Raw genomic sequence first — 20,452 nt, 5'->3', positions numbered from 1 at the left:
AGATGATAGCTATGATTTTTTTCTTCTGAATTCTGAATTCATTTGAATTTTATTAAAATATCATCTGAATGAAGAAAAAGATGAGGTGAAGTTATGAATATAGTTAATGAAGCTAAGACAAAAAAATAATAACCCAAGCTGACTGTATTTGGAACCCTGGCTTTTATTAATGTCTAGATGTATTAACAACAAAGTAACCCTCCTCAGCTAAGACGGCTGCCCAGGGGCCTTGCATAAGAAGAATGGCAGGGCCTTGATCAAACGAGAGGTTTACAAAGCAGGTCTGCTCCAGGACTCTGCCAAAGACAGATGGTTCTCCTAGGTGACTAGTTTAATCAGAGCTGCTGACTTTATCGGTGTTTCAAAATCCTTTGCCAAAGATGAATTTCCTGGAGTGGCACAACTGCAGGTGCTAAAGGCCTGGAGTAGACAGGCTGTCTAAAGAACTTCACACCATTGTCTCAGAAAAAGAGCTAACTACTGACAATAATTGATGAGCTAGAACGGCTCAGCAGAGGGTGGATGGTGGAAATATCCACAACAACAACAGCAAATGCCTTGCCTTGTAAAAGTCAGCCATTTGCAACAACAAAGGGCTCCCTAACTCAAAGTGCTGACTCTTTCTTATCAAAACACTTCAACATACCTCTTAATAACCCTGAGTAAATCAAATAGGGGATCAGCTGGAGCTAGCCTTTGCCTGGATATCAGGTGTGAGCTCTGCTTCTGTAGCAGATTAATTTATGGTCTCTGGGGGCTCTGTGCCCCTAAAAATTGAGATGCTAAGTAAGGTAATCCTGGAGATTTTCTGTACAAAGTCCTGTGCCTTGCAAAGATGTGGACTTATTAGTTGCTTTTGAACATTGCTGTTTTATTTTTATCTATTTTTAATTTTTAAGGAAACAGTTTTTTATTCCAGTTGTTATTGCCTTGATCCTTCAAAGGAGATCAAAAACATACCCCATTTCTTTGATTCTAAGGTACACTTTTCCCACATATAAACATATTTAAAAATGGTATATAATCGTATATAAATAAAGCTTTTTTTCCTGTTGGTGGTACTGAAATTAGTGTATGCCTTACAATCGATGGTGTCTTAGAATAAGTACAGCCCTCCATATCCATAGATCAAACAACTACGGTAACAGGTTGAAAAAATTCCAAAAAGCAAACCTTTGCCATTTTATATAAGGGACTTGAATATTCATGGATTTTTGTGTTCTCAGAGAAGAGGGGAGCTGGAATAAAACCCCAGAAGATACAAGGCCAGTGTAAATTATTTAAAAGTCCTATTTCTCCCCACTATTTTGGGTAAGTTACATGTTGTTTTAGCTAATTGATAAGAGACAACAATACAATTTTCAGGCACAAAAATAAAAGGCAACATTTGAAAAACCAAAAGAGCAATCTAGAATATTAGTGTATTTGGAACATAGATGTCAATAACATATCTTGCTGGACATGTTAATCCTGCGTCTTTTTTCCAAGGGTGTATCCACACTGTGGAATTAATGCAGTTTGAAACCTCTTTAATTTCCATGGCTCAGTGGAATCCTTGGATCTGGAGTCTGGTGAGGCACAAGCAGATCTTGTAAAACAATAACTCACAGATTTCCATAGCATTGAACCATAGCAGTTGAAGGGGAGTCAGACTGCATTAATTCTACAATATAGATGCACCCCAAGACAGGTGTGTAGCCTCAGCCTGCAATATTATAAAGGTGTGTGGAGAAGTCAAACCTGTAGTAGATGAAGCAGAAGGAGGTAACAGAAACCCCTTTATTACTTATTACCTCCAATAGAAGTTACTGTTTAACTCTTGGGTCTGTGGCTATGGTGTGGAATGCGCTTCGTCTGTTTTAAAAATGTATGAACGAATAGACAATAAAACTAGTCTGGCAAATGCATGAGCAGACCTGCCTTCAAGACGGGAAAACTAAGTATTGTCTGCCACTTGCTCCACAAAAACCCAATACAAATGGCAGAGAAAGCAAGAATCACTCTTTTTTTCAGGTGTTGGGGTTATTTTGTGGAGTGGGAAAGGAATCTCACTTCTTCCTGAGGAAAAAGATAGTGGTCGACTGTCCTGCTACCTAGGAATCCAGCAACAAAGTTCACTATGTCAAATTTCTGCTTTTATCTCTCTCTCTTCAGTGTCCCACTCTGTGAAATTTCTAGTTTCATGCCCTCTAATGGTGCATCTACATGGTAGAATTAATTCAGTTTGACACCTCTTTAACTGTCATGGCTCAATGCTATGGAATCATGGAAATTGTAGTTTTACAAGGCCTTTAGCCTTCTCTATCAAAGAGTACTGGTGTTTTAGGAGCCCCTGGTGGTGCAGTGGATTAAGTCCTTGTGCCACAGGACTGATGACCTGAAGGTTGGGTTGCTGACCTGAATGTTGGGTTGCTGACCTGAAGGTTGCTGGTTCGAATCCAACCTGGGAAGAGAGCAGATGGGCTCCTTCTATCAGCTCCAGCTCCATGGGGGAACCCAGTAATGTCCTATAACTGCTATGGTGGTTAAAGTGATGTCAAACTGCATTATTTCTACAATGTAGATGTACCCCTAGCCTCAGCAAGAGGAAGGCAAAGCAGCAAAGTAGAGTTGCTGCCCCTGGCTTTGTATCTTGCTTGTTGGAGATCAGCTTCCTGCTGTTTTAAAGGAAATTTGGTTCTTCCTGCCTGTTGAGTTTACAAAATTGGTGGGAAATGTTCCCCAAAAGCTCTGAGGGAAACTTGAACAACTAGGGCTGGGTATTAGGGCAGACAACCTCAAGTCTGTTGTCCAATTCAGTCTTAGCCCCACACTTAGCAGGACAGTTGAATTCAGTAAGGGGAGCTTTATTTTTGAGTCAGACCTCGGTCAAATTTGACTAGGAAATAATTGGGAGCTCCCTCAGAAAGCAAAGCAGATCTGTTCCACCTTGGGTCCAGTGTGGCCTAATTGACATTAAGCTATTTTGTCAATTACACACACCTTTTCATTACCAATATATATTATGTGAAACCTTCAGCTTCTTTATTTGTTGTCCAAACCAGGGAAAGATGTGTGGAAAAATGCATCGTCATAATATAATCCAAAGATATTCCTCATATCGTGTGAGTCCAGGAGGACACCCCCCACACAATCCCTTATGTGTTCAACAACTGAGGCTGCAATTATTTATTAATTGTAAAATAGCATAATTTGGGTTGAAAGATATTGTGTCGAGTACAAACTCTATTAACCTCCTCTTGCTCTTTTGAAATTATATCATATTCTATCTGCACAAAAGGTCATTACAGAAAGTTTTAAATTCTATCTTTGCTGAATGCCATTACCCACTTCCCCCACCCAAATACACACATAGATGAGTGTGTATATATAGGAATAATTTGGATTCTTTTCTTTAGGACTCCAGCTTTTAGCTATGGGTTTTCCCAACATTTCCCACACCATGTATATTAAACAGCTGGAGAACATTGGCCTGGTTCTTGAAAGTGACTTGAGATTTCCCTCAAATAATTTGTTGCATGGAGTCAGAATTATTGAGTGTTCATGTGTATCTCTGCCACTCACTCTCTCTTCTTTTTTCTTTTAAACCTTCCCAATTGGTTTTCTATAATCACCTCATGGTGCAAATGTCCCTCTAACTAGTAAAAAAACCAGAATGAGGAAGGAAAGGAGATGTTAAAATGTTGATATTAAAGGGAAGGAGAGGTAGTCTTATGTGTTATTATCAGTGAATTGTGTCTCTTTCTTCCTCCTAGTCCACCTCAATATTTTTGTGGGAAAAGGACACACTTTTTTCACCTGGTGAATGTACCAGGGGCAAACAAACATTTATAAAGGAAGGAACTTCAACAATGTGCCACCTAAAATGTGGGGCTTCCATTTTTCTTTTTTGGACTAGGTAGACTAAGAGGGAGGCTAAAGCTAATCCCCCTCTGAACAAATCTTGATAGTACTTGGATGGGGGACCACCAGTTGATGCCATGTGCTTTGGGCTATATTTCAGAGGAAGGAACTGATAAAACCATCTCTAAGTCTTCCTTGCCTAAGAAAACCTTATAGAATTCAAAGTATCACCAGAAATAGAAAGGAGGCTTGAAGGCACACAAAGATATACATTAGTGTTGTGTGCGGTATTTGTTTCATCTGTTTCATTCGTGTACTCATTTTGTACCATCCATTCAGATGCACAAAATGAAAGATGCCATTTTTGGATGAATCAAAAGGCAACACGAAAAAGAAAGCTGCACAAACACCATGCTTTGCTTTCGTTTTTGGGCCGTTGCTTTTGTTTTCGGGAAATAAATTGTTGGCTTCCCTTCTTTGTTTAGGAATCAAACCTGTCTCTCTCTCGCCCTTGGAAAAACTACTCTTTTATTTCTCCCTATCACTCTGTATTGCCTTTGGACTGTATAGAGAACAAATACAATAAGATAGCCTTATTATGTGTTATAGATTACATATATTTTTAAAAGCTAAGATATTTTTGGGCTCCTGTCTCTATTCAAACCTTCAGACTCTCTTTAAAACTAGCTCTTAGGAGAACTATAATTATTTTCTCCCAATGGTCCAAAATTTTTGTTTTTTTCAGATGCGAGACAAAAATCTCATTTGGATAGGTGTTCTGTTTTCAGAAGCAGAGATGAAAATGAACATGAGCCGAAATGAATGAAACTAAACAAAACTAACAGTGACTCCATACAAATGCACACCACTAATATACATACATAGTGTTTAAGTGGTGGGCAACAATTCTGGAGACCAGTGTTTGAATCCCTGCTCGGCTTTGGAAACTCACTGGGTGACCTTGGGCAAATCACACTCTCTCGGTCTCAGAGGATGGCAAGGGCAAACTCCTCTGGAGAAACCTTGCCAAAGAAACCCCATGATAGGATCACCTATGGCTGGATCTACACTGCCACATATTGCAGTTTGAGCTACATTTCATGGGTATACACCAGTGGTTCCCAACCTTTTTTGACCAGAGACCACTTAACCAGGAGCCACTTTGACCAGGGACAATTCTTTGACATTAGTACCAAAAGGGTTATGAATCTGTTTTGGTCAACTTTAGATTCGGGTTCATTATTTGGGATGCTGATTCAGAAAAGTGCATTGGATAGACCACATCAGCTCTAGTTTCTGATACAGAACATATGCCATCCAGTAGTTGCCATCTGCTCATCCACAGAAAATCATATTTAATAAGCCTTGGCACTATGTTGCAAAGGTGTAGTAAGGGTAAGGCTACTGACCACATTTTAGTTCTTGTGGACCACTGGTGGTCCAGGGACCACAGGCCAACCACTGGTCTACACTGACCATATAATGTAGTTCAAACTGTTTTATATGACAGTGTGGATCTTAGTATTGCCATAAATTGGAAAACTCTTGGGAGGCACACAAGAAGAAAACATTCCCTTAGCTTGGGAAAGGACAGCTTCTGCTAGCCCTGCCATTGCTTTTGCAGCCTTTCAATGGAAAAGCTTATTTCCTTCCCTTTCTCATTTGTCTCTATCAATCATTCACAATAAGCTCTCAAGGGTCAGATTCAGGGCCTTTCCACAGCCATATAGCCCAGAATATCAAGGCAGATAATCCACAATGTCTGCTTTGAACTGGATTATCTAAATCCACACTGCTATATAATCCAGTTCAATATGGATTTTATACAGCTGTGTGGAAGGGACCTCCGTAGCTTCCTAGACCCGATATTATCCTGATATAAATCAGAAGCAGTTGGAAGGCCTTTGACTTTGCGAGGGCTACCAGGGTTTGGCTTGGCTTTTGTTCCCTGGAAGCCCTCCGTGGGGTGCCTGCCTTTGTGGTCAGCTCTTTCTGCCTGGGTCGGATTTTGAGGAAGAGGGGGCAAGTTATTTCCCTACATTCTTACCAGGCTCGGCCTTCCACGACTTATCCTTTCTTCCTTAATCAATTAAATGCTCGCCTTGCAGTGTTTCCTCCCTTTACGCAATAAGTAAAACACTTTCTGGAGAGAGTCAAGACCCCCACAGATACGTGCTGTCTCTTGATTTCTCTCCCTAAACAAAGTAATGTGCAACTTATGTACAAAACAAACCCCTCCCCCCCCCCCCCAAAAAAAAAAACAAGACGGGCACCCCAGATCATCTCCCAGAAGGGGACTTCTCGACCTCAGAGCCAGACCTCCAAGGAGAAAGAAGGGAAGGCTGCGCGGAGGCGGCGAGAGGCTCCCTGTGATTTAAACCTCGCTCGGCTCCCATTGTTACCAGGAGTATATTTTACCCCCTTGTCTTTTGTAGGATACAGAAGGTGAATAATGAAATCCTTTTGCTAATAGTTTATGAGCCATGAGATTGGAAATGTATATGGATAGACCAGAGCGCCGGACTTAAAACCACTTGAGAGCATCTCGGAGCCTGCCAGAAGTAACGATTTAATCTCCCCGACCCAGAGGAGAGGGGCGCCGGGGACGGTGTGCTGCTGGTGGCTCTGCTCAGCTCGCTTGCCAGCCCTTTCCTATTGAATCGCACCGGGATTAAAGCATGGCACCAGGCACGGCACTTGTGAAAAGCACGCACTGTACGAACATAGAGAAGATATAGTTTCGCCTCCCTCTTTGTGTGTCCTAAAGTCGGTTTATTATCCGGAATCAATGCATACGATGCAAATCAAATACTTATCTCGCTACATGCAATGCTGTTGTGCCACTTGAAGCCATTCCTGACTTTTCGCCACCCTATGAAAAGGGTTTCTTGGCAAAAACCCCTTCACAGCATTTGTTTGGCATTTGTTCAGTGAATGTGCGCTTGCTTTTGCCTTCCTCTGAGGATGAGAGAGTGTGCTTTGCCCAAGGTTTAGACGGAAGAGCAATGATTCAAGCCTTGTCTCCAGACTCGTAGCTCAACCAACCTTCAAACCACTGCCTGACACTCCTGAAAACAACCCCGACTACATGTTGTATGGGTGGTTCTTATAGCCCCTGTACACAATAGGCAGTGCCCATATTTGTAAGGAATAATAGGTATGTCCCAAGTCCCAGTGATCTCAAGCCACGTTAAAACATGCTTACCCACGACCATCAAAATGCCATAGGAATCATGTTCAAGACACAACGCAGGTAAAGCCACCTGCTTGGATGCTGCGGGAGCTAAGAACTCAAACTGGGAGAAACAACCACCAAGAGAGAGTCAAACTGAGGGCAGAAGACGAAAGTGTCGGGAAGCGCCTCGCAAAGGGAAAGTTGAAATAACCAGGTAGAGAGGACGGGGCGGAAGAAGCGGGCAGGTAAAGAGCTAGGTCTGAAAGTTTTGCCAGGGAAGCTGCTTCCTCCAGTGTACTTTGCCAGTCCTTTTGCGGGGAGGGTTCGCTTTGGGGGTGACTCTCAGGGCCACAAAGTCCTGCTGCACAAAGAAGAGCGGGCGTTTCCAGTGTCCCCTGGTGCCTATGCCATCCCCAAGCGCTCCCCGCCGCTGCCGAAGCCAAACAGTAATAATCAGCTCCGCTCAGTCCTCGCAAATTGATGCCCAGGAAAGTTTCCCAGGCGCGGAGGCATTTCTGGAGACAGGTATATGATACTATACACAAAAGAGAAAGGGAGAGGGCAGGAAACAGGCGGCAGGAGTTCCCGCGTCCCCTGCAGCACCAGTGTCCCTCCTAAGAATTACATGGGGGCTCTACAGCCAACTAAAACAATACCCAACGTCGGGTTGCTGTGAGTTTTCCGAGCTGTATGAGCATCTTCCAGAAACATTCTTTCCTGACGTTTCGCCCCAATCTGTGGCAGTCATTCTCAGTGGTTGTGAGGTGTTGGAAACTAGGCAAGTGGGGTTTATATATATCTGTGGAAAGTCCAGGGTGTGAGAAATGACTCTTGTCTGCTTGAGGCAAGTGTCAATGTTGCAGTTGGCCAGCTTGATTAGGATTTAATGGCCTTGCAGATTCAAAGCCTGGCTGCTTCTTGCCTGAGGGAATCCTTTTGTTGGGAGGTGTTAGCTGTCCCTGATTGTTCTTTGTCTGGCATTTCCCTGTTTTCTGAGTGTTGTTCTTTATTTGCTGTCTTAATTTTAGAGTTTAAAAAAATACTGGTATACCAAAATCCGGACGGTAAATAAAGAACAACACTCAGATAATAGGGAAATTCCAGACAAGAAACAACCAAAGCCAGCTAACACCTCTCAACAAAGGATTCTCTCAGGCAAGAAGCAGCTAGACTTTGAAGGCCATTAAATCCTAATCGAGCTGACCAATGGCAACATTCACACTTGCCTCAAGCGAACAAGAGTTCTTTCTCCCACCCTGGACCTTCCATAGGTATGTAACCCCACTTGCCTGGTTTCCAACAGACGCCACAACCTCTGAGGATGCCTGCCATAGATGTGGGCGAAACATCAGGGGAGAATTACTTCTGGAACATGGTCATTCAGCCCAGAAAACTCACAGCAACCCAGTGATTCCGGCCATGAAAGTATTCGACAATACAATACCCAACATCCACCAGAGGGAAATGGAGATAATAGAGAGACAACAAAATCGCCCCTATAGGAGTCTATGCAAACACTTAGATGCGTGGCCTGTGCTTTTATTCAAGTGCCAAGGACTTGACCAACTTTGAAACTCGCAACTCAGTGTTGGTGGAGCCTCTTGTCAGGGAGCTGCAGCAAGCACGCCTAGCGCGGTCTTGTGAAGCAAAAAAAACGACAAAGAAAGGCCCCATTTACACCAGTATAGAAGAAAGTGAATGATGGCGGAGGAAATCCTGGGACCGGGTGGTGATGACACAAAGCACAGTGCACTGATGGGCATTAAGGGCTTTTCCCCCCTGCGAGTTTTTGTATGTGTGTGTTGTCTGACCACAGCAGTGTGAATACAGCTTCGAACTGCATTAAACGCTTAGTGTAGATGAGGGGAAAGGTGAAGAGATCTCATAATTGGACCCAAATAATTCCTTCCTGGCATCATTTTAGTTTGTCAAGTGCTTCACAACACTCTATCATCTTGTCTTGCAGGTTTCACGGCATAATGAAAGTAAGGTGCGACTTAACAAGGTTTGGTTAGTGGGCCCTAATAATGACTGCAAGTAGCAGGCCTCCCTCCCTCCCTCCCTCCCTCCCTCCCTCGCCTGCCTCGGCTCAATGCCGTTGTCCTTGACTCGTCCCGTCATAACTTTACCCCAAAGCTGCGACCGGGGTCCCGGGGTCAGTCTCGGACGCCCAGGCGACAGATCTGTGCAGGGAACGCAGCGCCAAACAACCCACAATAAACACGCGCTGAACAACAAGGGGGGAAAACATCCCTTTCCGAGAGTATTCCGTCCTGGCGAGTGCCTGCCCGCCTGCCTGCCTGTGGGGTGGGGGGTGGTTTAATCTCCCAAAGAGGGAGAGGGGGGCTCCCTGCGCAAAATTACGCCTTCTCCTCTCATTTGTTCGCTGATTCCATCAAAAAGTTCGCTATTTATAGGCTACACACAGCAACCTGGAGTAAAGGCACGAGCCTCCCGTGTTTTGTTCCCTTTTGCAAAGTGACCGCTTTGCAGCGGGAGCGGCGGAGAGGACGCGGCTGGGAAACAAACACACGCAAACCGGCGAAGGGAAGTCACCCCGCTGCTCGGCACACCCGCATGTAAGTACCTCGCTACGCTCTCGCTTTGAAACAGATGCATGCGTGTGTGTCAGGTTTGTACTCATGGAGAGAAGAAAGCAATGAGCAGAGGGACGGAAAGGAGCAGAGGACGCAGGCGGCGGGAAAGACCAGAGGAGAACGGAGAAGGCTCGCCAGGGAGGGCCAAATCAGCTTAGAAATCAATAAGGTGTCCCGCCGTTCCTCTTCTTCTGATTTGAGATTTGAGGCATTCCCTAAAGTTGGGTAGACCCATGCCTTGATCCCGCTAGGAATGCCTGAGAGCCCGGAAACAAACGTGACTGGTGGCGCAATGGTTAAACCCTTGTGCCGGCAGGAATCGGTTTGGCGGTTCGAATCCAGGGAGAGCGGGGTGAGCTCCCCTCTGTCAGTTCCAGCTCCCCAGGCGGGGACATGAGAGAAGCCTTCCGCAGGATTGTCAAACGTCAAACATCCTGGGTAACGTCCTTGCAGATGGCCAATTATCTCACACTAGAAGCGACTTGCAGTTTCTCAAAACGCTTCTGACACCGGAGCAGGGACTAAGGGCCCTCCAGAGGTCGCGTAGAAGAGTGCGAGGGAAAACTCAACCACCTTTATTGTCCCCATTGCTAGGCGTCCCTGCTCCATGGCTTCCCAGGCTTCCCAGTGAAGTCAAAGCCTCACTTGTATCCAGGTTATGCGTTTAAAGCCAGTAAAGGTAAAGGTAAAGGTAAAAGTTTCCCCTGACATGAAGTCTAGCCGTGTCCCACTCTGGGGGTTGGTGCTCATCTCCATTTCTAAGCCGAAGAGCCGGCGTTGTCCGTAAACACATGCATGGAGCGCCCTTACTTTCTCGCAGAAGCGGTACCTATTGATCTATTTACATTTGCATGTTTTCGAACTGCTAGGTTGGCAGCATAGCAAAAGGCAGGCGGGAGCTGGTGCAAATAATCAGCCCGAACAAGGTGCTGCTTGCCTTGCACGCTTTGCGTTCAACCAACAGCGAGGAGACACTTTTCTGAGAGACAGGGAGTGTATTAAGTGTATTAAAGACTCCGATATCTACTTTCAAGTGTCATGCCATGCACCCAGGGCAGAGAGAGGGGGCATCCTGACACGGCGGCTCTCCTCTCTTCAGGAAAGAAGCCAAAGGCGCCCAGCAAGTGGCGTTGGGTGCGCGCATTTGAGAGTTCCCTCTCGCAAAGTTCAGGCAGAGTAAAAGCAAGGGGAGGGAGGGGGGCTTGCTTGGATTCGCCTTTCTTAGTGCCAGGCTCCCGGGATGGGTTGGGACTTGAAGGCAGACAGGCAGTGGGCATCGGGCAGCAGGGAGGAGGGGGAGGAGGGCTTGCCATGCATGCTGGGCACATAGCTGAGGGGACAGCGCAGCCCTGGAAAATAGCAGCAGGAACTCGCAGGGACCGTGTGCTCGGACTTTGCTGCCTCGTGTGGAAAAAGTGACTTCGATCCAGGGCCATTTATAGGCGACAGCCCGGCCTCCTTTCCAGCGGGAGGCAGCCAGCGAGAGCAGAGCAAAGCAGAGAGAGAAAGAGAGAGAGAGAGCTGCTTTTGAGCTCCCACGTTGCTTTCTGCTCTGTCCTCACTGGACTGGAAGAGCCGAAGCCTGGTTTCCGCTGACCCGTTGAATTGGAAGTGGCAGGCTAGGCAGCCAGGCCGGAGAAAGTTTCCTTCTTGGCCCGCCTTGCAGGGCGCACAATGCCAAACACTGTGACAAGGAGGGGGGGGGGGGGGAGCTTAGAGTGGCTCAAAGCAGATAACAGACCAGCAATGAAGCAGCTTTCAAAAAGACACTCGTTTCTGTAACCTAACATACTCATTCCGCTGGCTGTCTTCTGCGTATATTGACTCACATCTTACAAGTGTTAGAAATAGGGTAGGATGTCCCATCTGCTACATTTGTCAAACTCCCTTGTGGTTAGATTTAGACAGCAGTGTAGGATAAAGAACATTTTCCCTATCTTGGTGATCCAGCCCTCTAATTTTGTCTGTCATCTCTTTAGCCTATTTTGTATTTCCCCCCCAAAACGGTTGCCCAAATGCCCCAAAAGGCATGGGATCTTGACTGATCTTGGAAGCTAAGCAGTTCTGGTTAATACTTGGATATTAACCAAGTATAATAAGATGATTAAGAATAGCTTTGGCCATAACTTAACCACAGATGTATTAATAATATGCTACTTTCTAAAGCATGATAAGACCCTAAGCTCTTACAAAGAGCACTACAAAATAAAACATTATACTAACACATACAGATATGTCTACTTTGTACTATGCTTCTTGATCACCAATGAATATCAGGTGTTGTAGGGTGTATTTCAGAGGAAGGAGCTGGCAAAACCAGCTCAGAGAGTGCCTTGTCTATGAAACCCTTCTGCAAGGCCTCCTATACATGGGCACAAAGTTAAAGATACAGGAAAACAAGACACAAAAGTAAGAACATTACTGACAATTTATTTATTTTTAATGAAAATTGGAGATTGCTTCCACTAAGAGGTTTTATGATCCTTATTTACAGAGGATTAATAGACTCAAGTTGGCCACAATTAGAGTCCCTAATCACAAGTCAGGAGTTGTTGTAGCTCAAGGTTTGCTCTTCAATCTTTGCCTCAGATTGCACTGCTGACTTTAAAAATATTTGTTTTAGCTTGCATGAGGGCGACTGAAGTGTTGTTAATCTAGATTTGTTTGAAATCAGAGATTTGCTTCTCTGGTGAACCAGTTTCCCTATGCTATATAGTTGCTTTTGTATAGCATATGTTTAAAATTTTAAACTACTGAAACACATTGTGGTGTAATTATTAAAACAGCCATATCTTTCCAACACAGTCTATCCTTTCCTAAATATGAAGATACACCATAAATAGTATAGAGTATAATGAAGCCTTTAGTGCATTCAAGTTGCCTTATGCTCACCACATTATTTTTGGCCTTTGCACTCTCTATATGTAAACATAAATTCATGGGGCTCTGTTATGAAGCAGGGTTGCTACTCCACATATGGAATGTGGCACTGAAGGCCCTTGCTTTGATAGCATCAATCTTACCTTTGTAACCTAGCATTGTTTGTAACCTAGCTGGAAGGGGAAATGTGCAGTTGTATGCATTATGCTCTAGAAGGATTTACTTTCCACTTGACTGGTTCCATGATCTGCCATAGGATAGATAATTGTACCACATTTTTCAAAATATCTTTACAAGTTTCTTTAAAATGTAGATTTCAAGCCCACACCTCAGTAAATACTATAGAGGGGGATGTGTGGTTGTAAAAGATAAACCCTTGACCTAGGATGGATTATTTCCTTGTTGTGATCAACTGTTTGTCAGTAGTCTTTGAGTGATTAAATCTGTTCTTTGGCACATTGGACCAAGCTTGTGTTCTGTGCTTCCAGATAGGACCGGTGTGAGTCAAAGCTACTGGAGGAATTATGATGTTACAAAATAGATACACATACATACATTCATAAAAAGAAGTGTCAAACAATTCGTGGTAATGTTTGACATCATTTTAATTTCTCAATTTTATTGTCATTCTTTAATGCTAAGAGAGATTCAGTCCTTGATGGCTTTCAGCCAAATTTATTAATGGTCCATTCTGAAAAAAATATTGTCTGAGATGGTGTTGAAAAGTACAGCCTGTGATGGCTAGTACACAGAGGCCATGTTTTTGTCTCAGATTGCAGTGGCCAAACAATGAAAATGTTTGTGTGAATCAGTCAAAAGACAAGAGATAATAAAAGTATTTTGGATGTTTATCTATCTCTTCAATTTAATGAGTGAGAAACCTTAGGGTGGAGGATAAATTCATGGTTTAAGGGGATAATTTATTAAACAGTTTTTGTGTGTTTTCAAGTCAATTCCAACTTATAACAACCCTAAGGTAAATCTGTCATGGAATTTTCTTGGAATGGTTTGTTCAGAGAGGGTTTGCTTTTGCTTTCCTCTGAGGCTCAGAGACCATGATTTGCCCAAGGTCACTCAATGGGTAACCATGGCTGAGCAGGGATTTGAACCCTGGTGTGCTAGTGTTGTAGTCAAGTATTCAAAGTACTACACCATGCTGAGTCTACCCCACAAATTGCTCAAAATTTATTCCAGTTTCCCTCCCCTAGTTCTAGCAACTGTAGCACACAAGTCCTTTGCATTCAACTGTCTCATACCTTCTCCCTCTCAGAAGCAGCACAGTACATCTTTCCCCAGTCACTCATATGGATATCTGTGGAATCAGATATGAAGACTAAGTCAAATTATTGATCCATTAGGCCTACTATTGCCTACTTGCCAGCAGCTCTCCAGGATGTTCAACAGAGATCTTTGCTGTCACCTTCTACAGAACAATTTAACTGGAGATGCCAGGAGTCTATATGGAATCTTTTCTGTACCAAAGCATGTGCTCTTCCACTGAATTATGGCCTGTCTCCCTCCATCTCCTTTATCATGCTCAAATAATAGCCCCTTCAAGTCACAGAACATGCTCTCTTTCAGCTTGTCTCAGCAACAACCTTATCACCGGCCTGCATCAAAACTCCTGGAGTTACACTTGTGTCTTCATGCTGCATGACAAAATATATCTAAACTGAGTGGTTTAATTTAGACGTTACATAGAGGACAGAGTGTAATTCTGAATGGTATTAATAACTTAGACATTGAAAGTTGTTTGGGTCTACTTGGCCTGTAATTTTGGATACAAGATTTGATGTTTAGATTCAAACAAGGGAGTCTTCCTATATGTAAGAAGTCTTCCTATAACTTGGTGGAGCCAAGCTTATCAATAACTCTATGCAGAGTAGATTTATTAGACACCACCACCAACAACAATAATAATGATAATAATAATAATGATCTTTATTTATGCCTGCCACCATCTCCCAGAAGGGACTCCAGGCAGCTTGCAAAGCACTCAAAGGTGCAAACACACAAAATACAAAATTTGCAGAAACAATAACATAAAACAATAACAGCACACATAAATATCTCACTTCACAAACCCCCCTGGTTAAAATCAGTAAAATACAGCAATAGCTGCAGGTATAAAACAACAATAATCAATCTCAGTCATGTAAAGTGCTTGGTGAAATCTATGGGTCCTCACAGGTAACTAACAGCCCCTTTTCACTAGCATAAAAGCTCACTTGAGCTTGAGTTTCAGTGTGATTATTACAGCTTCTGAAAGGAGAGGTGTCAGAAAAGTTACCAATATATATAAAAATTGTTTGGTGCAGTGTAATGTGAGATAAATTTAATATGAACTTTGACAATTAAATGAACTCTGAACAGAGAGAGACACTCCTATTACAGTTGTGTCTACTTTCTTCTAAATGCAAAAGTATAAAATGTTTTAGAGGCCGACCATCTACCTCAAGTGGGTAGGAAAGAATGTACAGAGATTAGAAAATGATACATTGTTCCAGAATGGAGATTAATCTGATTGTTACTATGCCACTTTGGTCAGAGAGAGAAAACTGGAGATCTTCACTCAACCTCTTTTTTCTCAAAAGAAGATGCATTTTATTTTGTTGTCATTACTTGACCTTGATCAGACAGTTCACTATAGACCAGGCAAGGGCAAACTTTGTCCCTCTGGGTGTTTTGGACTTCAACTAAGCAAAACTTGCAGGCTAGGCATGAACACATCTTCCCTCTTTATATGCTACATTTAAGACTGAGCATCCATTCAGGAGAACATGTCACACTTCCAAAATTCTTTTAATTTGACTATTTAACTACTGACAAGTAACTGTGCACACAGGGCTGCAGCTTTGAAATAGTTCAGGTTGCTGAATGCAACAAACATGATTAAGTATCAATATCTTTCTCAGATTTTGTTTTTCTTCATGAACCTCATATTTTATCTATTCTATGCATCTTTCATCATATCCTGGTTTCCAATAAGGTTACAGGAAGCTGGCAGTCTAATATCCAGAACCTATATATAAGTTATTTTCGGTTAATGAGTCACACAGCTCTCTTCAGGAGGTTATATAAGTTTATATAAGCACCAAGGCGTCCCTTTTACTTGAAGCTTCTGAAATAAGGTTGGGCAATAATTAAAGGGGGGAAACATACATCCGTAGAGAAAAGCTGGAAAAGGACAAAAATGGGGGGAAAGTCTGAAAGAAGGATAAGTAACACAGGAGGGGGAAAAGTCAGAGGGAAAATAGTGGGGAGAGAAAAAGAATCAGAAAGAGAGAAGAGAGAATAAAAAACAACACAACTTTTCACAGAGGCAAAGACTTGCAAAGGGAAGTTGTTTCCTCCAAGGTACTTTGTCAGTGAGTTTGTCAATCCTTTTGGGGGGAGAATGCACATTAGGGGTGTCTCTAAGGGGGGTTGACTAATGGCTAAATATTGGCTTTGAGACTCAAAGCCCTGCTGCACAAGAAAGGATGAACGTCTCCTGGAGACCCGGTGCTCCTGATGCCTATGCCATCCCCAAGCCCCGCCGCTGCCGAAGCCAAAGCCAAACAGTCGTCAGGGCCGCTCAGTCGTCGCAAATTGATGGGGAGCGAACGGGCAACATTTGCCCAGGAAAGTCTCCCAGGCGCGGAGGCATTTCTGGAGACAGGTCCGCCTTCCTTCGGCAGCCTGGCAGCAGGTACAGCTACCTGTCTGGGCAGAAGAGGAAGAAGGCCCTCCTCGCACGGCTCCAGGGCTCGGGATCCCTGGCAAGGAGGAGATCTGCCGCTGACAGGGAGCCACTCTCCTCCTGGCTGGGAGGAAGCCTTGGCCCTGAGGGCGAGCAGAGGCTGTGGTGGCGGGGAAGAAGCCTCCCACCTGCCAATACCTCGGGTCCTGTGAGCAAAAGAGAAATGGAGCGGGCAGGAAAAGTTTCCTCCCCCTTCTAAGAATGTATATGATACCATACACAAAAGGGCAGGAAAGCGGCGGCAGGAGTTCCCTTCTCCCCTGCAGCATCCGTGTCCCTCCTAAAAATATTGCAGCCTGGCCGTGTTGGTCATAAAGCAAACTTTATCCAAAAGCCCCCAAGAGAACGGTGCTACTATTGACCAACCAAAACACACAAAACATATTTTGCCTGATGAAGAAGCCAGTGGAGCTTCCAAAGCTTGCTGTGCGTTTTCCTGGCCATGTCCCAGAAGCATTCTCTCCCGACGTTTCGCCCACATCTATGGCAGGCATCCTCAGAGGTTGTTGATGTCTATTGGAAACTAGGCAAGGGAGGTTTATATATATGTGGAAGGACCAGGGTGGGAGAAAGAACTCTTGTCTGTTGGAAGCCAGTGTGAATGTTGTAATTAATCACCTTGATTAGCATTAATGGCCTTGCCAGCTTCATGGCCTGGTTTCTTCCTGCCTGGGGGAATCCTTTATTAGGAGGTGTTAGCTGGCCCTGATTGTTTCTTGTCTGGAATTCCCCTGTTTTTCTGAATATTGTTCTTGATTTACTGTCCTGATTCTAGAGTTTTTAAATACTAGTTTACTAAAATCAGGACAGTAAATAAAGAACAACACTCTGAAAACAGGCAAATTTCAGACACGAAACAATCAGGGCCAGCTAACACTTCCCAACAAAGCATTTGCTCAGGCAGGAATCAGCCAGGCCTTGAAGCTGCAAGGCTTTGTAATGCTAATCAGGGTGATTACTTGCAACATTCACACTGGCCTCCAACAGACAAGAGTTCTTTCTCCCACCCTGGACCTTCCACAGATATATAAACCTCACTTGCCTCGTCTCCTACAGACCTCAGTAACCTCTGAGGATGCCTGCCATAGCTTTGGGTGAAACATCAGGAGAGAATGCTTCTGGAGCATGGCCATACAGCCCAGAAAACACTCAGCAACCCAGTGTTTCTGGCCATGAAAGCCGTCGACAACACCTTGCACGATATGCTTGGTGCATTTTGATTGGCCAATAAAGTTACCTCTCTTTCCTGGATTTTGGATGTCGCTTTAGCCTCCTAAGAAAGTGTGTGAAGCTGGACATTTGGGACAAACGCTTAGATCACTGGTCCACAATATCACCTTTCTTAGCCAAAGACATAGCTCTGTTGGTCTGGAATATCAATCAGCCCTGCAAAGGAGCTTCCTATGAGTGTTTTAACACGGAGAGTGTTTTGCTCAAGGCCACGCAGTGCCTTCAGGCCACATGAACCTTGCTTTCACAAATCCAGGTCTAAACCACTGAAGGACTTCTACTTGGATAACATTTTCACCCCCTTTTGCCGTTACCCCCTCATTATACCTAGATATGTAATCATGTTTATAGATTAGTAAATAATATAGTTGGAGAGCTACTAGAAAGGGCAACCAAACAGTGAATGGGTTGCCAAACAAATTACCATGTGTATGGAAGTGTGTGAATGTATCATCATATATGTTACAAATCCTATCTCAGATCCCACTCATCTTCCAAGGAAAACATCAATATTTCTGGACCCCACTTATTAATTCTACTTCCAAGGTCACTCAGGCATACCACCAAAGTTCTGTAAATTACTTTTGCCCTTCCACCCAGTCTGGCTCTTTTTAAAAGTCTACTTTGGAAGAGAAAAGCATTTGAATAAATGTATTCCAACGGCGGGGGCTCCAACTAAGAGACACCCATACGAGTTGGGCTCCTTGTAAAAATGGGTATGATGAATAAACAAAGTGAACCCAGGCAGCCCGTGGGATTTCCATAGTCATCCACTTAAGAGAAGGCCATAGGTACTAGGGAGCTGTGTTGCTCTAAAAAGGAGCCGCAGAAGTTTTGGAGAGGTCAATATACCTCACAACCTCCGAGGATGCCTGCCATAGATGTGGGCGAAACGTCAGGAGAGAATGCTTCTGGAGCATGGCCATACATCCCGGAACACTCACAGCAACCCAACCTCCCTGTTTCTCTTTCTCTGTATATTTGCCTCAGATCCCATCCAAGGGGGACCCAGCCTTTTTGGAAGTGTGCAAGCACAATCTGAGCTGGATGCAGAGAGTGCAGACACCATTGAACCTCACAACTTCACAGGCATTTTGGACATCCAAGTTTCCTAGTCTATGTTGTGGTGGGAAGGTCGCTGATTTGTACAGTCTCTCACCAAAACCAGAGGATCATACACTCTTCCCTCCTGGTCGATGGAAAGCAACGGTCCCTTTCTGTTCGCCCTTCCACTTCGCGGGCACTGTAGAGTTCTTTCCTATTTCCACTCAGTATTAATTAGCAACTTATGGCTACTGTCCTTAGTACCAAGTATGGTCAGTGTCCTTCGGCTTGCGAAGACAACCAGGAGGGGAAAAGCCCAAACTCCCTAACAACCCTCAACAAACACACACATCGCCGCCGCCAATGCCTTCACTCTGTCTGTCTGTCTGTCTGTCTGTCTGTCATGCCCCCGCAACTTTCATCCCTGGCAACTGCTTGGTCGGGGGTTAATCTTCCAAAGGGGAAGGGGGTGGGTGAGTGGTTGTCCCTCTGCAAAATTACGCCTTCTCCTCTCATTTGTTCTCTGATTCCGTCGAAAAAAGATGGCTATTTATAGGATACGCTCCCGTGTTTTGTTCCCTTTTGCAAAGTGACCGGGGTTGCCGCTTTTGATCGGCTTCTTCGCCGCGACAGCTGCTGAGAGGGGCGAGCCGAAACCGGCCCAGAGGAGGAGGAGGAGGAGCAGGAGGAAGAGGAGGAGGAGGAGGAAGGTCCAGCTGCGGGGTCCCGACTGCCAGGAAGCCCACGCGTCACGGAGCCATGTGAGTCCCTGCCCACGATCGATCGCCTTCCTTCCGCGCCGTCTCCTTGCCTGCCTTACCTGCCTTTCCCGCTCACTAACATATCCGCGCGGTTTCTATCTTTCTCGCCAAGTGGAAAAGCCACGAAAGAAATGTAGGAGGAAGGAAAAGGGAAAGAGGGCGAAGGGTGGGTGAGATGGATAGAGGGGGCGAGAAGCAGACACAGGATTTGCTGGAGGCAAGCCATGGAGACTGAGCAGCCAAACCATTGCTATCTCAAAGAGATGTTCAATGTGCTGTCGAAGGCTTTCGTGGCCGGAATCACTGGGTTGCTGTGAGTTTTCCGAGCTGTATGTCCATATTCCAGGAGCATCCTCTCCTGACGTTTCGCCCACATCTATGAGACATCCCCAGAGATTGTGAGGTCTGTTGGAAACTATACAAGGGGGTTTATATATCCGTGGAAAGTCCAGGGTGGGAGAAAGAACTATGTCTGTTGGAGGTAAGTGTGAATGTTGTAATTAATCACCTTGATTAGCACTGCAAAACCTTTCAGCTTCAGGGCCTGGCTGATTCCTGCCTCGGGGAATCCTTTGTTGGAAGGTGTTAGCTGTCCCTGATTGATTCATGCCTGGAATTCCTCTGTTTTCTCTATTTACTGTCCTGATTTTGGAGTTTTTTTTAATTACTGGTAGCCAGATTTTGTTCCTTTTCATGGTTTCCTCCTTTCTGTTGCAATTGTCCACATACTTGTGGATTTCAATGGCTTCTCTGTGTAGTCTGACATGGTGGTTGTTAGAGTGGTCCAGCATTTCTGTGTTGTCAGATAATATGGTCAGACTACACAGAGAAGCCATTGAAATCCACAAGCATGTGGACAATTTCAACAGAAAGGAGGAAACCATGAAAATGAACAAAATCTGGCTACCAGTATTTCAAAAACTCTAAAATCACGACAGTAAATAAAATAACACTCTGAAAAGAGTGGAATTCCAGACATGAAACAATAAGGGCCAGCTAACACCTCCCAACAAAAGATTCCCTCAGACAGGAATCAGACAGGCCTTGAAGCTGCAAGGCTTTGCAATGCTAATCAAGGTGATCAATTGCAACATTTACACTTGCCTCCAACAGACAAGAGTTCTTTCTCCCACCCAGGACCTTCCACAGATATATAAACCGAACTTGCCTAGTTTCCAAC

General features: G+C 44.4%; 1 protein-coding gene across 3 annotated transcripts in view; it reads left to right on the top strand.

Moving 5' to 3' along the window:
• Positions 1–9,450: 9,450 nt before the first annotated feature.
• Positions 9,451–20,452, top strand: part of esrrg (estrogen related receptor gamma) — a 509,706-nt gene continuing 498,704 nt past the window's right edge. For all 3 annotated transcript variants that reach the window (XM_062972146.1, XM_062972154.1, XM_062972129.1), the window contains exons 1-2: positions 9,451–9,597; positions 19,102–19,272. In XM_062972146.1, coding sequence (XP_062828216.1) covers positions 19,271–19,272 — 2 coding nt within the window. In that variant the 5' untranslated portion in view covers positions 9,451–9,597; positions 19,102–19,270. The remainder of the gene's footprint in view (positions 9,598–19,101; positions 19,273–20,452) is intronic.

The sequence above is a fragment of the Anolis carolinensis genome, chromosome 1 (genome assembly GCF_035594765.1).
Source record: "Anolis carolinensis isolate JA03-04 chromosome 1, rAnoCar3.1.pri, whole genome shotgun sequence".
Lineage (NCBI taxonomy): Eukaryota > Metazoa > Chordata > Lepidosauria > Squamata > Dactyloidae > Anolis > Anolis carolinensis.
The sequence above is the reverse complement of the archived record's forward strand: the minus strand, read 5'-3'. Positions and strand labels throughout refer to the sequence as shown.